Genomic DNA, 12,474 nt, shown 5'->3' on the forward strand with positions numbered 1-12,474 from the left:
TCATTATTCAACATCTTTAACATTTAATTAATTATAAATTAAGTTTTATCATTCATTTCGGTTTATTTCCATGAAATTATCCAAGTGAAGGAGATGAGCAAGTCAATAAAACATTCTCGGTTCTCTTCTAATAGTACACAGGGAATGCATCAGCTCGGATGCCTCTACTTTTGTCTGCAAAGCATGTAGACAAACCACACCATCTAATAAAACTGTGGGCTTGGGATTAAACACTTATCTTCCTTCACTTATCATGGGAGTGTTTGCACATTTATATATCCACAAGAGCACCAGCAAGGAGGCACAAGCACAATTACCAAATAGACACAGGTTTTCGAGAGATCATGCAGCACAGATAGTACGATCCAATCTAGGGAATATACCCCAGTTTTAGTGGACAACCCTACATAGATATGTTAGAATAAGTATGGTACAAGAAAACTAAATCACCAACATTTTGAGGAACATTGGATTGTGATGTTCAGAAAACATAGGGACATATTACTGAGTTTCACAGCTTCCTGATCAAACAAAATAGCCTCTGATCAAGCTCGAATTGAGAGACATATGAAGGATCTCCCTTCAACAACATCAGAAGCCCACCAAATGTAATAACCATCTCCCTGAGGCCAAAAAAATATCACAAGGTAATTAATGTCAGTTGGCCGTAATAAACAAGTAAATGAATAAAGATTGCCATTATATAAACATAATATAATGAACATATTTGCAGAAATGCAAATTCTAAACATGGATACATACGTTCGAGTTGCCCTCCTTGATCCTTCCTCTTGAATCTGATATAGCTTCCCATGCATGACATATTCATATTTGTCAGCAAGTGTTTTTCTCCCTCCCTGACACAAGACATTTATGAATTCATTAACTAGGAAATGAGTAATACAATAAAATAAGACAACGGAAAAATTTAATGACAAAACAAGATTACCTGAGTATAATAGCCCGTGTCAGGTGTCCCATCCAGATTCAGCGTATGGGCCAAAGCCATTGTGAATTTGTCATTCACGAACATGGGGTATACATCAGTGTTCACATCAAGGTGCATGAACATATCACAGTTCTGACTATGTGCTTCAATGCGGGTCACTGCATCCAAATAAAAGAAGTTACAAATCTGCGCCTCTGGTTAACTCAAAAGATGTCAAAACATATTTTCCAAACATGCTATCAACAAGAATCATTCAGAAGAGTCAAAGATGGAAGAGTAGCTAGATCGTGGCCAAATTTTTATCAGTTCGATAAGAAGATTGCAGTGTGTAGGAGTATCTCCTTAAACTGAAAGCACGTCACTCAAAACATAATTCATTGCATGATAAAAGTTAAGAGAAAACGTTCCAACGTCCCAGAACAACAGACCACACTACCAGGCAGTATTTTGTAATAAACTCAGATCAACCACATCAAGTTCCCAACCAAATAATTACACACAATACAGCACAGAATTTTCTAAGCAAAAGCATACTGTTGTCACAAAAAAGTCTTTCTAACACGGGAACTGGATGAAGCATAGTTATGATTATCTCATAATTGGGGATTACCACATAAAACAGACATGATATCTCCACTTGAATTCTTTGGTTTTGACGAGGAAAGCATAAAAATAAATACAGAAGTTGGAACATTCGTCTTGAAGAACTTAAGGACAATGGATCTATTACAATAATAGGATCATTCATCAGAATCATTCAAACAAAGTGTTTCACACCACACTTGACAAGAGCATGGATATAATAAAGTAAATATGCAATCCAGTACAAGAAAAATCACAATTTTGGGGCAAGGTGAAGATTTTTCAGAAATCGAAAAGGGAAATGAACTCAAGTTGAAAATTTTTAGCCTTGGTTGATTCTTCTAGCTAATACATAAGCACTGAAAAAGAAGCTATAGAAAGAGAATTAAGGAGAATTAAAATCATAGATACCTTTGTCAAATTTTTTGCCGTCAGGATCTAGTTTGTCAACAACAAAAATATCTTCAAACATGATGATGTTTGAGCTTGACATCCTTCCTGCAAAAACCACATACATAGCAGCAGCATATTAGAAACAAAAGGTTAAATATTTTAAATTGCTTAAAAAGAAAATCAAGAAAATAAACAGAGCCCAGATCATAAAATCAGAAACCCAGGAAAGATTTCCTGTTCTGACATAAACTCGAGCACATCGAATAGGAGAAAGAAAGGGAGGGAGAGGGTTTCTTACAATTGTTAGAGAGCTTGGAAGTTTTTCGAGTGAGACAACAGCAGCAAACTCTGAGAGATTAAAGACGAGGGAATATAAAACGGAAGGGAACTGAAGAAGTGCAAGAGAAACAATCGGGCTGGGCCCATGTTCTATTTGAAATTGGGCCCAATATGGATCGAGCCCATATTATTTGTTTGCTTTTTGTAACCATTTTCAAGAAACTTTTAATTTGCAATATGCCTATGACTAAATTTTTTATTTTTATTTTTTAACAAAAAGCATTGAGATGAAAGAATTAAAATCAGAAACGATATTATCAAATAATTGGCCAAGCCAGTCAGATAATTATTAGCAAGAACCCGCTCTAAACCACCACGCCGTGGCTATCAATCCACGCCAACCCAGCCGAGCCAATACCACCAATTCTCAAAGACTTCTCTTCCTGATCAAGTGTTTGGATTTCAATACTGGCTAAAGACCCATGGTCACTAGAAGTCTTTGTTTTTATTTCTATTTTTTTATTTGATATAAATTATTAATTAAGCTCAACAAAGGAAAAAACATAAAAAAGTAAGTCGTGAAAAAGATAGAGCACATGTAATTATAACTCTCTGTTGGTTGTTATTGTTCTGCAAAAGATAACAGAGAAGGAAATGAGGGGCGGGCTGCTCTTCTTAGGAAATTAGAGCAGGGAATAATTAATTAGTTCTTCAACTTTCATTTTGCTGCCAGCGTCTCAAACGAAAGGGTATTGCTTAGGTCATCTGAGTCACGAGTGGACCCATCAGGTTAATTAAATTTAATTACTTTTTTATGCTAGCCAAATTTTAACCTTACCCGGACCCGGACCGGTCCAGCCACCAGGTTGACCTGCCGAACTAACCAGGTCCCGGGTCAATCTGCCAAGTCGGTCTAGGTTTAATAACTATGAATTCAACGCCTATGTTTTCGATTACAGTTCGATCACAATTTCTCAAAATCAAAGATTTTTTAAAATACTCGAATAAAAAATAATATTTTCTTAAATGTAGAATTAATATAAGAAAAAAAATAATAAATCAACAATAGTGACTTATCATACTGTCATATTAGAGTATGTTTATTTTTAATTTTTTTCTTTAAATTAATTTTTTTATATTTTGAATAGTATATTAAAAATAAAAAAAAATTGAAAAACAATAATTATCATAATTTAAAAACACTACCATAGCCATCATCAACTAAGCTTGACCACCATCATAATTTTCTCCTCCTTGGTATCCAGTAATAAACTCAATTTTTAATTGATCCACATATAGCATTGATATTGATTTTTATTTTCATTTGTTTGTTTTTAAATATTTTGCAAATATTGATACTTCACATATGTCCTATAATTTATGAAAATATTATTTCTTTTATTTGAATTGTATATAAAAATCATTGATTTTATCACACTTGTTGAATTGATCTAATTAAAAACACAAGGCATATTTGATGAATTTATGAGAACATGGGATGCAATTAGAGGGTTTTTCCCAAATTAGTTTAACTGGTAAATGAAAGAAATAATTAATAATCAATTTTCACGTTTTATGATGAATTTGAATTTTCTCATGTTCCTTTAAAAACATGACTGGTTATGTTTGAAATTTAATCATTAACTTTTTATTCAATTTAAATAAAGAAATCATAAGAATCTCAATCAAGGTTGTCAAAAACACTTTTTTAACACGACACAAAACATGCAATATAAACTGGGATCGTAAACTCGAATTGTAAAATCACAAATAAAATATTTTCACCAAAATCATAAAATCACAAGTAAAATATTTTAACTAATTTGCAAGATCCAGTCAAGTAGTATATAATAATATAATACAATTAAAATAAAAGTGAAATTTAACTAAATTGCAAGATCCAGTCATGTGGGTTAAAATTGTTTTCGTTTCTTTCCAGGTCACCGGTCTTTATTCAGATTCTAAAGATGAACAAGTCCAAGTGGATTGGATAGAAAGATGCTCTTAATTAATAACATTTTGTTTTACCTGTTGATATAATTATGTAAAGCCGCACATCACAAACTGCCTAACATCACCGTTCTAATTGTTCAGTAATTTTCAATAGAAGTTTAGTCCTGAAAGTGTGTACCATAAATTGATGACACTAGGTTTTGCATGAAACACATAGCTAAACAACAAAGAAATATAAGCATGAAACAACTGATAAAATGGGACCCTCTGATTGTTTAGGAATATAATCAGTATCTTTGTTCTGTTTCCCAGTTTTTCAAATAGCATATTTGCTGGCTAGGGTCTGCATCATATAATTTCTTGTTCCTCACCTCGCCCAATTAAATTTTATGTGATGAAAGACTCTAGAGAAATGAGTGCTAATTGGATCAAATTTCTGATTTTTCTATGCAGTGATGAACTGGGTCGTTTTGTTGCTAGTAAACATTGCATAAGAAGCCTTAAGATGGAAGGGTGTTCTGGGGGGGGGGGGGGGGTATGCTTATAGAGAAGACAACCCTAGCTAGTCAAAACACACACACACACTGGTTTCATTCTAGGTCAGCAACAGCAGGAGCTTAACATGAACACGCAAACTAAAAGCTATTGCTTTTGCTATGCTATGCTATGTTATCCAGTTATCCTAGTGATCATCTTATCAGTGTCTGCTATAAAAAGGGATCAATGCATCCAGCTGCTAAAAGCTTATTTTGGAATCTTTCTACCTTTCTGCTAAATTACATAGCCCTGATTAAGAAGGTATATACTAATTAATTAGATAGCCATGTCAGCTGGACTAGTTTCATATGAGGTTGTATTTTGTAATTAAATCTTTCATGCAAGATTTCTAAAAACTGTTGTTGAATATATGTGATTGCAGGGATGATCAAGGCTTTTGTAGCATAGAGTGCAGAAATAGGCAGATGGTTTTGGATGAACTGAGAGAACTTAAAGCGTCTAGCAATGAAAGATTAAAATCTTATGAGCACTGCAGTACCACTGCTAAATTACATAACTTTTTCATATTCCTAATTTTCCTCCTTTGTACAAACTTTGTGCCAAACAGATAATTCAATGGAAAGGGATAATGTAATATAGCAGAACGCAAGTTACTTATGGGATTTTTTAAGGATTATTTGTCATATAAAACAACAGATAGAGACGATTAACAACAGCACTGTATTTGCCAGAGATGCTGGCGTGATGTTTTACAAATGATAGGAGTCATATGACCATTAACAACAAAAAAAACACTGTATACAGCCAGAAAAAAAGACATGCCCTCTTGTGCATAATAAAACATGACAGAAAAGATGAGAATCCAACAAGCAAACCTGGTTATATATTTGCGCTGCTGGTGAGTGGAGAGTCGAGACTTGAGATTCTACGCGCCTTAATGTGCTGAATGCTGATATTAATTTGTTAGGGCTGAGACTTGAGATTTTGAGAATTTGAGATTTGGGGAAACCAGGAAAGGGGAAAGGAGAAAAGGGTGGGTGGAGTGTCGGTGTCGGGCGCAATGAAATCAGGAGATGGAACTCTCAATCTTCTTATTGCATAGCTTGGCAATTTTGTAATAGATGTAGACGCTGCTTGGCTACGTGGTTGAGCCTTTTTTTTTTTTGGTAAAAAATTAATTTTTTTATTTTAAATTACTTTTTTAATAATTTTGTATTAATTTAACGTATTGATATAAAAATTAAAGTTTTTTAAAATATATATTATTTAAATATATTTTAAATAAAAAATATTTTAAAAAATAATTATTACTGCAGTAATAAACATGCTGTAAAAAACCTTTCTTGTCATGGAAAGCTAAAGGACCGAAAAATCATTACCTTTCTATTATACATCTTAAAATTGACGAATAAGTCATCCAATAAACAAAATTACTAATGATTAATCTCTGGCGTTGAGATACTGTCATTGTAGAATGGTAGCATTTCTCGCACGGCACTAAAAAATAAATTACAAAAATTAATGACCAAATTAATTAAAGAAGAAGGACTAAACTATGATTCTGTTTACTCATTTTATTTTCTTTTTTAAGACAATTAAAAGAGTAGAACTTTCCACATCCATTGGTTTCTTAGCTAAACTTAGGTCGTTTCTGTAGGTAGTGTTTTGAAAAACAATTCAACTGTATTTTTTATTTATATTTAAATTATTTTTTTATATTTTTAGATTGTTTTTGATGTGCTACTATTAAAAATAATTTTTTTATTAAAAAATATTATTTTAATATATTTCTAAGCATTTATAATAAATTATTTTTATTTTATTTAAAATTATATATTTTTATATTGTTTTCTGATCTTTATCATGTCTATTGATGGTCTTCATGTTCAATCCAATGTATATTCAATTGTGGAGTGGCCAACCCCAAAAAGTGTTCATGATGTTTAAAGTTTTCATGAACTTTGTATTTTTTTAAAAGCGATTCATCAGAAACTTTAGTTATCTTATTGAATCTATTATGAGGTGTTTAAATGGAGCACCGTTTAGTGAAAAAATGAGGTTGAATTCACTTTAATTAATGAAACAAAACATGATTGAAGGTCTTGTGTTGGCACTTCTACATTTTAAGAAATCATTTAAGGTAAATTATAGTACATCTTGGGTAGGTATTGAGAGAGTTCTTAGCTAAGATGAGCATCCAATTAATTTTTTAATGAGAAGTTTTCTATATCAAAGAGGAACTACTTCATTTATGATATGAAGTGTTATGTTATTGTTTAAAATCTCAAGTATTGACGACATTATTTGAACTTATAAAGGATTTGTTTCTAATCTTAAATCAAGAAGCTCTGAAAATATATAAACAAACAACATAAATTAAGTCATTGACATGAAAAGTGGATGTTGTTTCTATAAGAAATCACTTTTTTTTGGCTAAGGCACAAATCAATCAACTTAAATAAAGTGGTTGATGCTCTCAATAGACTAATTGTTCAACTCAGTGCTATGTGTACCTAAATAACAATGTTTAATGTTCAACAACTGATCTCTCTACCATATGGGTTTCAGTTTCTCCAAGTCTCCAACAACTCTCCACCAAAAAAATGATTCTCCAACTATTTGGACTAGGCCACTGTTATTTGGACTAGGCCTAAACAGTGAGAACTTGCAGCGAAAATTTCACCCAAAACCTTAATAGACATGTTTTTCAATGTATTTTTTCAGCTCCTATGGACTAACATCATAACTTTTACATAAATATTTGTCCTATGCAGGTATCCTTTTTTTTTTTTTTGGTAATCTAGGGTGTCCGGGTCAGCTTACACGCACCACGACTAATCCCCGGACCTACTGAACACTCTGCAAGCTCAATAGATAGGTAAAGCACCGCGGGGATGATAGGCGTACATGCTGAAACTTGAACCTAGAATACAGAGGCAGGGAAACCTTGCCACCGCAGGGCTACAAGCCTCGGTGTCGTATGCAGGTATCCTTTCTGTACCAACAAGTGGCTAGTGAAGAATTTCATTTCCGTATGCGTGACTATCATATGTGAACCACCAGCAGGACATTGAAGAGCTGAAAGTTGACCTGAAGATTTAGGGGATGCTAGCTGCGACATGGCTCCCTTTTAACACACATCTTGAAGTAATTCTTCTAAAAAATGGATAAGAAAATGATGAAGATCTGCTAGTCAGGTTAGAACGCACGAGTTAAATAAAATGAACTGGCCATGTTTTTATTCTGAGTTTATACTTTTATAATCTGCATCTCTTCTTATTAATTTTATTGTATTTATGTTCCACATGCATGTTAATCAGCTCCATGTATAAGCTAACCCCAACACCCATGGTTATAAAAAAATAAAGTAATCAAATTGAAAACCAAAGAAGTATATCAATGGAGAAATACAAAACATTAACGAGAACGTAAACTTACAAGGAAGACTCCAATTAGCTCCTTCTTTTAAAGTGAAAATCACAAAGAAAAAGGGGAAAAAATGTGGAAACACCTTCAAATTAACACTTCCTCAAGAAAGAATTCCCATGCAAACCAAACCGAGCCCAACAACCAACCCCAATGCTACATTCCTTCCACCAGCTGAGTTCTTACCCGTTGATGGTTCTGCAGCCGCCACTGTTGAATTGGACTTGCTTGATGGTGCTGGAGGTGATGCAGTCGGTGGCTTAACACCGAACAATGCCTCGGGCAACAAGACCTTGTCGACTGGGTAAACTGCCAAAGGAGAATCTTGCCTCAAAGCGTTGTTAATTTGAACCTCAACAAGCCCTGTTGATACATTGACTTGGTTGCTTTGGCCAGTGAAGTTAAGACCCCAGACACCATCTTGACCTGAGGCCTGAGTGGGAACGGGGTTGCTAACCAGCAAAAGATTGTTCATGGTATAGAATTTAGGCAACGTGTGGTATTGAAGAAGCTGAACTTGTTCTTGTTGGCTGAGGCCATTTAAAGCACCAGCTTTAAGATTGTTGAAGGCATTATCGGTTGGGGCAAAGATAGTCATGCCCTCAGAAGAGCTGTTAAGCTGATTCTCAATTTGGTTGAGAGTTTGAGTCTTGTTCAGAAGGCCAATGAGGGTGGCGAACTGTCCACCTTTTACAAGAACTGAGGTGAAGTTAACCGGGCCGGAGGGCGTCGGGGCGGGTGCCGTCGGGGTTTGAGCTTGAGCATTGAGGGAGAGGGAGAGGAGGAGTGAAAGGAGAAAGAAAGACAGGGGAGTGGCAGCCATTGTGGAGGCTTTGGTGGTGGTGTGCGGGCAGAGAGGATTGGCATGGCTTTTATGAGATAAAATGTGGGGTGGGACTTTGTTGGAATGAGCTGGCTACTCCACCATTGAATCAAGACAAATCCTACTCACCAATAGGAGATTAAAAATAAGCTTAATTAATGAGATTAGATAGATTTGGCTGGCTTAATTTTCCGATTTATCTTCAATTCAATGATTAATGCAGCTGCAACTTAGTTGGCAAAATCCACTTTTAGTTGCACCCTCTATTTCTATAAATTCATCAAATAAGTCCCTATGTTTTCTATTAGTTCAATTCAACGCCTGTGTTTTCAATTTCAGTTCGATCACAATTTCTTACATGTAGAAATTAATATTAAAAAAAAAAATCAACAATAGTGACTTATCAGATTATATTATATGTTTGTTTTTAAAAAAAAGTGTTTTTGAATTTTTTTAATTTTTTTTATTTAAATTAATTTTTTTATTTATAATTGTTTTGATGTATTGATATTAAATATAAATTTAAAAAATAATAAATATATTATTTTAATATATTTTTAAGTAAAATATAATTTAAAAAATAATAATTATCATAACTTAAAACACTACCGTTTCCATCATCAACTAAGCACCACCAATATAATTTTCTCCTCCTAGGATCCGGTAATAAAACTCAATTTTAATTGATCCACGTATAGCATTGATATTGATTTTTATTTTCATTTGTTTTGTTTTTAAATATTTTGCAAATATTGATACTTCACATAGGTCTTATAATTTATATGAAAATATTATTTTTTTTTATTTGAATTGCATATAAAAATCATTGATTTTAAAAAATTAATCTCAATTGACTGAAATTAAAACCACACTTGTTGAATTGATCTAATTGGAAACACAAGGGTGTATTTGATGAATTTATGAGAACATGGGATGCAATTAGAGGGTTTTTCCCAAATTAGTTTAACTAGTAAATGAAAGAGAATAATTAATAATCAATTTTCACGTTTTATGATGATTTTGAATTTTCTCATGTTCCTTTAAAAACATGACTGGTTATGTTTGAAATTTAATCATTAAGTTTTTATTCAACTATTTAAATAAATAAATCATGAGAGGATCTCGATCTTTTTATTGTATAGTTGGCAATTTTGTTAGTGATATACATGCTATTTAGCTATGTGGTTAGGCCGTGTTTTTATTAAAAAATAATAATTTTTTTATTTTAAATTATTATTTTTTTATATTTTTAACATGTTGATTTACAAATTAATTTTTTAAAATATATATCTATTATTTAAATAAAATTTTTAAATAAAAAATATTTTAAAAATTATTATTACTTCAATACTAAACATGCTGTAATAAACCTCTCTTGTCATGGAAAGCTGAAGGACCGAAGAAATACCTTTCTATTATACATCTTAAAATTGACGAATAAGTCTTCCTATAAACAAAATTACTAATGATTAATCTCTGGCATATATTGAGATACTGTCATTGTAGTATGGTAGCAATTCTCGCACGGCACTAAATAATAAATTACAAAAATTAATGACCAAATTAATTAAAGAAGAAGGACTATACTATGATTCTGTTTACTCATTTCATTTTCCTTTCTTAAGACAATTAAAAGAGTAGAACTTTCCACATCCATTGGTTTCTTTGCTAAACTTAGCTAATTTCTCTCGAGAATCTTTTGAATCACAATTGAAACTGTATTTTTTTAAAAAAAATTTATTTATTTTATTTAAAAATTATTTAAATTGTTTTAATATGTTAATTTTAAAAATAATTTTTTTATTAATAAATATTATTTTAATATAATTCTAAATAAAAAAATATTTTAAACCATAACCGCTGCAACACTTCGTAACACTAATAAATTTGTGCTCAATGTTTTCCAGTTTTTAATCATAGACAGTTGGTTTTTGAACAAACAATGGTATATATTATATCCTGGTTTTGGCTGCCTGGCATAACATGGCATGTGGGAATATGGTGCCTCTATATATATATATATATATATATATATATATATATATATATATATATATATATATATAAAGCCACCAAAATTTAAATGGGGTGCACTTTGAAATGTCTGAGCATGATTGTGCTAGGGATGGCTTTTCCAAGGGTCCCATTACCAACGTGCTGCGCTGTCGTAATTGGCACGTAGCTGTTGAACTCTTGTGGCTGGTGGTTATTAAGGTGATTTCATTTAATTTTACAAGTGATTAGGATATAGTTTCTTGTTTGTGATTCCATAATAAATTGAACAAATATGTCAGTGGCAGCGCCGACAAAACCATCATTACTTTTATTTTTTATTTTTTTGGTTTAGGCTAAATTGATAAAAGATTATATCATCGATTATATTTTTTTGTTTTTTAATGCTAGTAGTATAAGTTTTTATTAAAACAAAAACCAAGGGAAATTATTGTGCTGCAAAACATGTAATATTATTTATTATAGTAGTATAATGATAAAATTACCCTTAAATCATAAACTCTTTGAACTAGGTATTGAAAGCAATGTGATCTTTTCACTATAATACAAATATTTCTTGCAAATTATGTAAAGTTAGATTGGTCATTTTAATTTTTTGCACAATAAAATTACTAATTTAACTATTGAATAAAAAAATAGATTAACTTTCACTCAAGAGTGTTTTGATGTTTTTATTTTTTTAAAATAGTTAAATTACTTTATTGCTCTTAAAAACAAAATCAAATAAACTATTTTATGAGGGATTTTTAGTATTTTTACTATTTATTTTTTGGTGTTATATCAAGTAACTCAAGAGCATTTTTTGTATTTTGATAAATGATAAATATTAAAATAAAAAAACTTGCTAGAGCGTGCAACACATACACCAACAAGTTGAGGACCCCATGCTTTTCGAGAGGCGTGTGGGGGGTTGTTTAGCCACCAAAAACCACCTTCTACTGCGACATCTGAATCTTCTCAGTGCCCCCTCTATAATGGAGCGATGCGTGTTTTAAAAGCCTCTTTAATTTGGCATTAATGACCATTTTTCCTTTATTTCCATTTCTTTTCTACAATTCTTGGTTATCTTGGGTCTTTTAATTTATCATTATTAGTTGAGTTTTATTTAGCTAATTTTTTAAATTGATATATTTTTATGGATTCCATATTTTGATATTTTAAGTTTTTTTTTTTTTACAATTTATAAAATTAAAATTCTTTTTCAATCTCAAACTCCCTTCAATCTTTTAACCTTTCAAATTTAGCCCCCATTGTTTTATTTCTATTTTTTTATTTGATATAAATTATTAATTTTAGTTTTTTTACAATATGATTCTCTCAATCAAGTTTTTTTTTTTTTTTTTAAGCACACTTGCGTCATTAAATATCTTTTTTCAGGTATAAGAAAAATGTTATGTGTCTCAGCATGGTGCGGACTCACAAGTCTACAATGTACTAAAGGAGATTAAAGAATATCTTTATCATTAAAGATAAAAAAAAATGATTTTTTTCAATTATTGGGAAAATCATTAAGCGCTATACAAATATTGAAGGGTAAACTATATAAATTATGTTTTCG

The 12,474-nt window shown here is 31.7% G+C and overlaps 2 protein-coding genes across 3 annotated transcripts; both read right to left on the reverse strand.

The window, feature by feature from the left end:
* Positions 1-313: 313 nt before the first annotated feature.
* Positions 314-5,740, reverse strand: LOC118043645 (DNA-directed RNA polymerases II, IV and V subunit 8B). Of its 2 annotated transcripts, XM_035051675.2 has the most exons (6): positions 5,530-5,739; positions 2,223-2,272; positions 1,943-2,029; positions 950-1,107; positions 763-857; positions 314-623 (listed from the first exon to the last, which is right to left on the reverse strand). In XM_035051675.2, exons 3-6 carry the CDS (start codon positions 2,022-2,024, stop codon positions 512-514), a joined length of 447 nt encoding a protein of 148 aa, XP_034907566.1. In that variant the 5' UTR covers positions 2,025-2,029; positions 2,223-2,272; positions 5,530-5,739; the 3' UTR covers positions 314-511. The 2 variants fall into 2 exon arrangements, with proteins under 2 accessions (XP_034907566.1, XP_034907567.1); XM_035051676.2 differs by lacking the exon at positions 2,223-2,272 and having other exon boundaries at positions 5,530-5,740.
* A 2,266-nt stretch (positions 5,741-8,006) lies between these two features.
* Positions 8,007-8,972, reverse strand: LOC118043669 (fasciclin-like arabinogalactan protein 6). The gene has a single exon (XM_035051706.2). The coding sequence runs from the start codon at positions 8,901-8,903 to the stop codon at positions 8,184-8,186; it is 720 nt and encodes a 239-aa protein (XP_034907597.1). The 5' UTR covers positions 8,904-8,972; the 3' UTR covers positions 8,007-8,183.
* Between the last annotated feature and the right edge of the window lie 3,502 nt (positions 8,973-12,474).

Source organism: Populus alba, chromosome 13, assembly GCF_005239225.2.
Source record: "Populus alba chromosome 13, ASM523922v2, whole genome shotgun sequence".
In the NCBI taxonomy this organism is placed as follows: Eukaryota; Viridiplantae; Streptophyta; class Magnoliopsida; order Malpighiales; family Salicaceae; genus Populus; species Populus alba.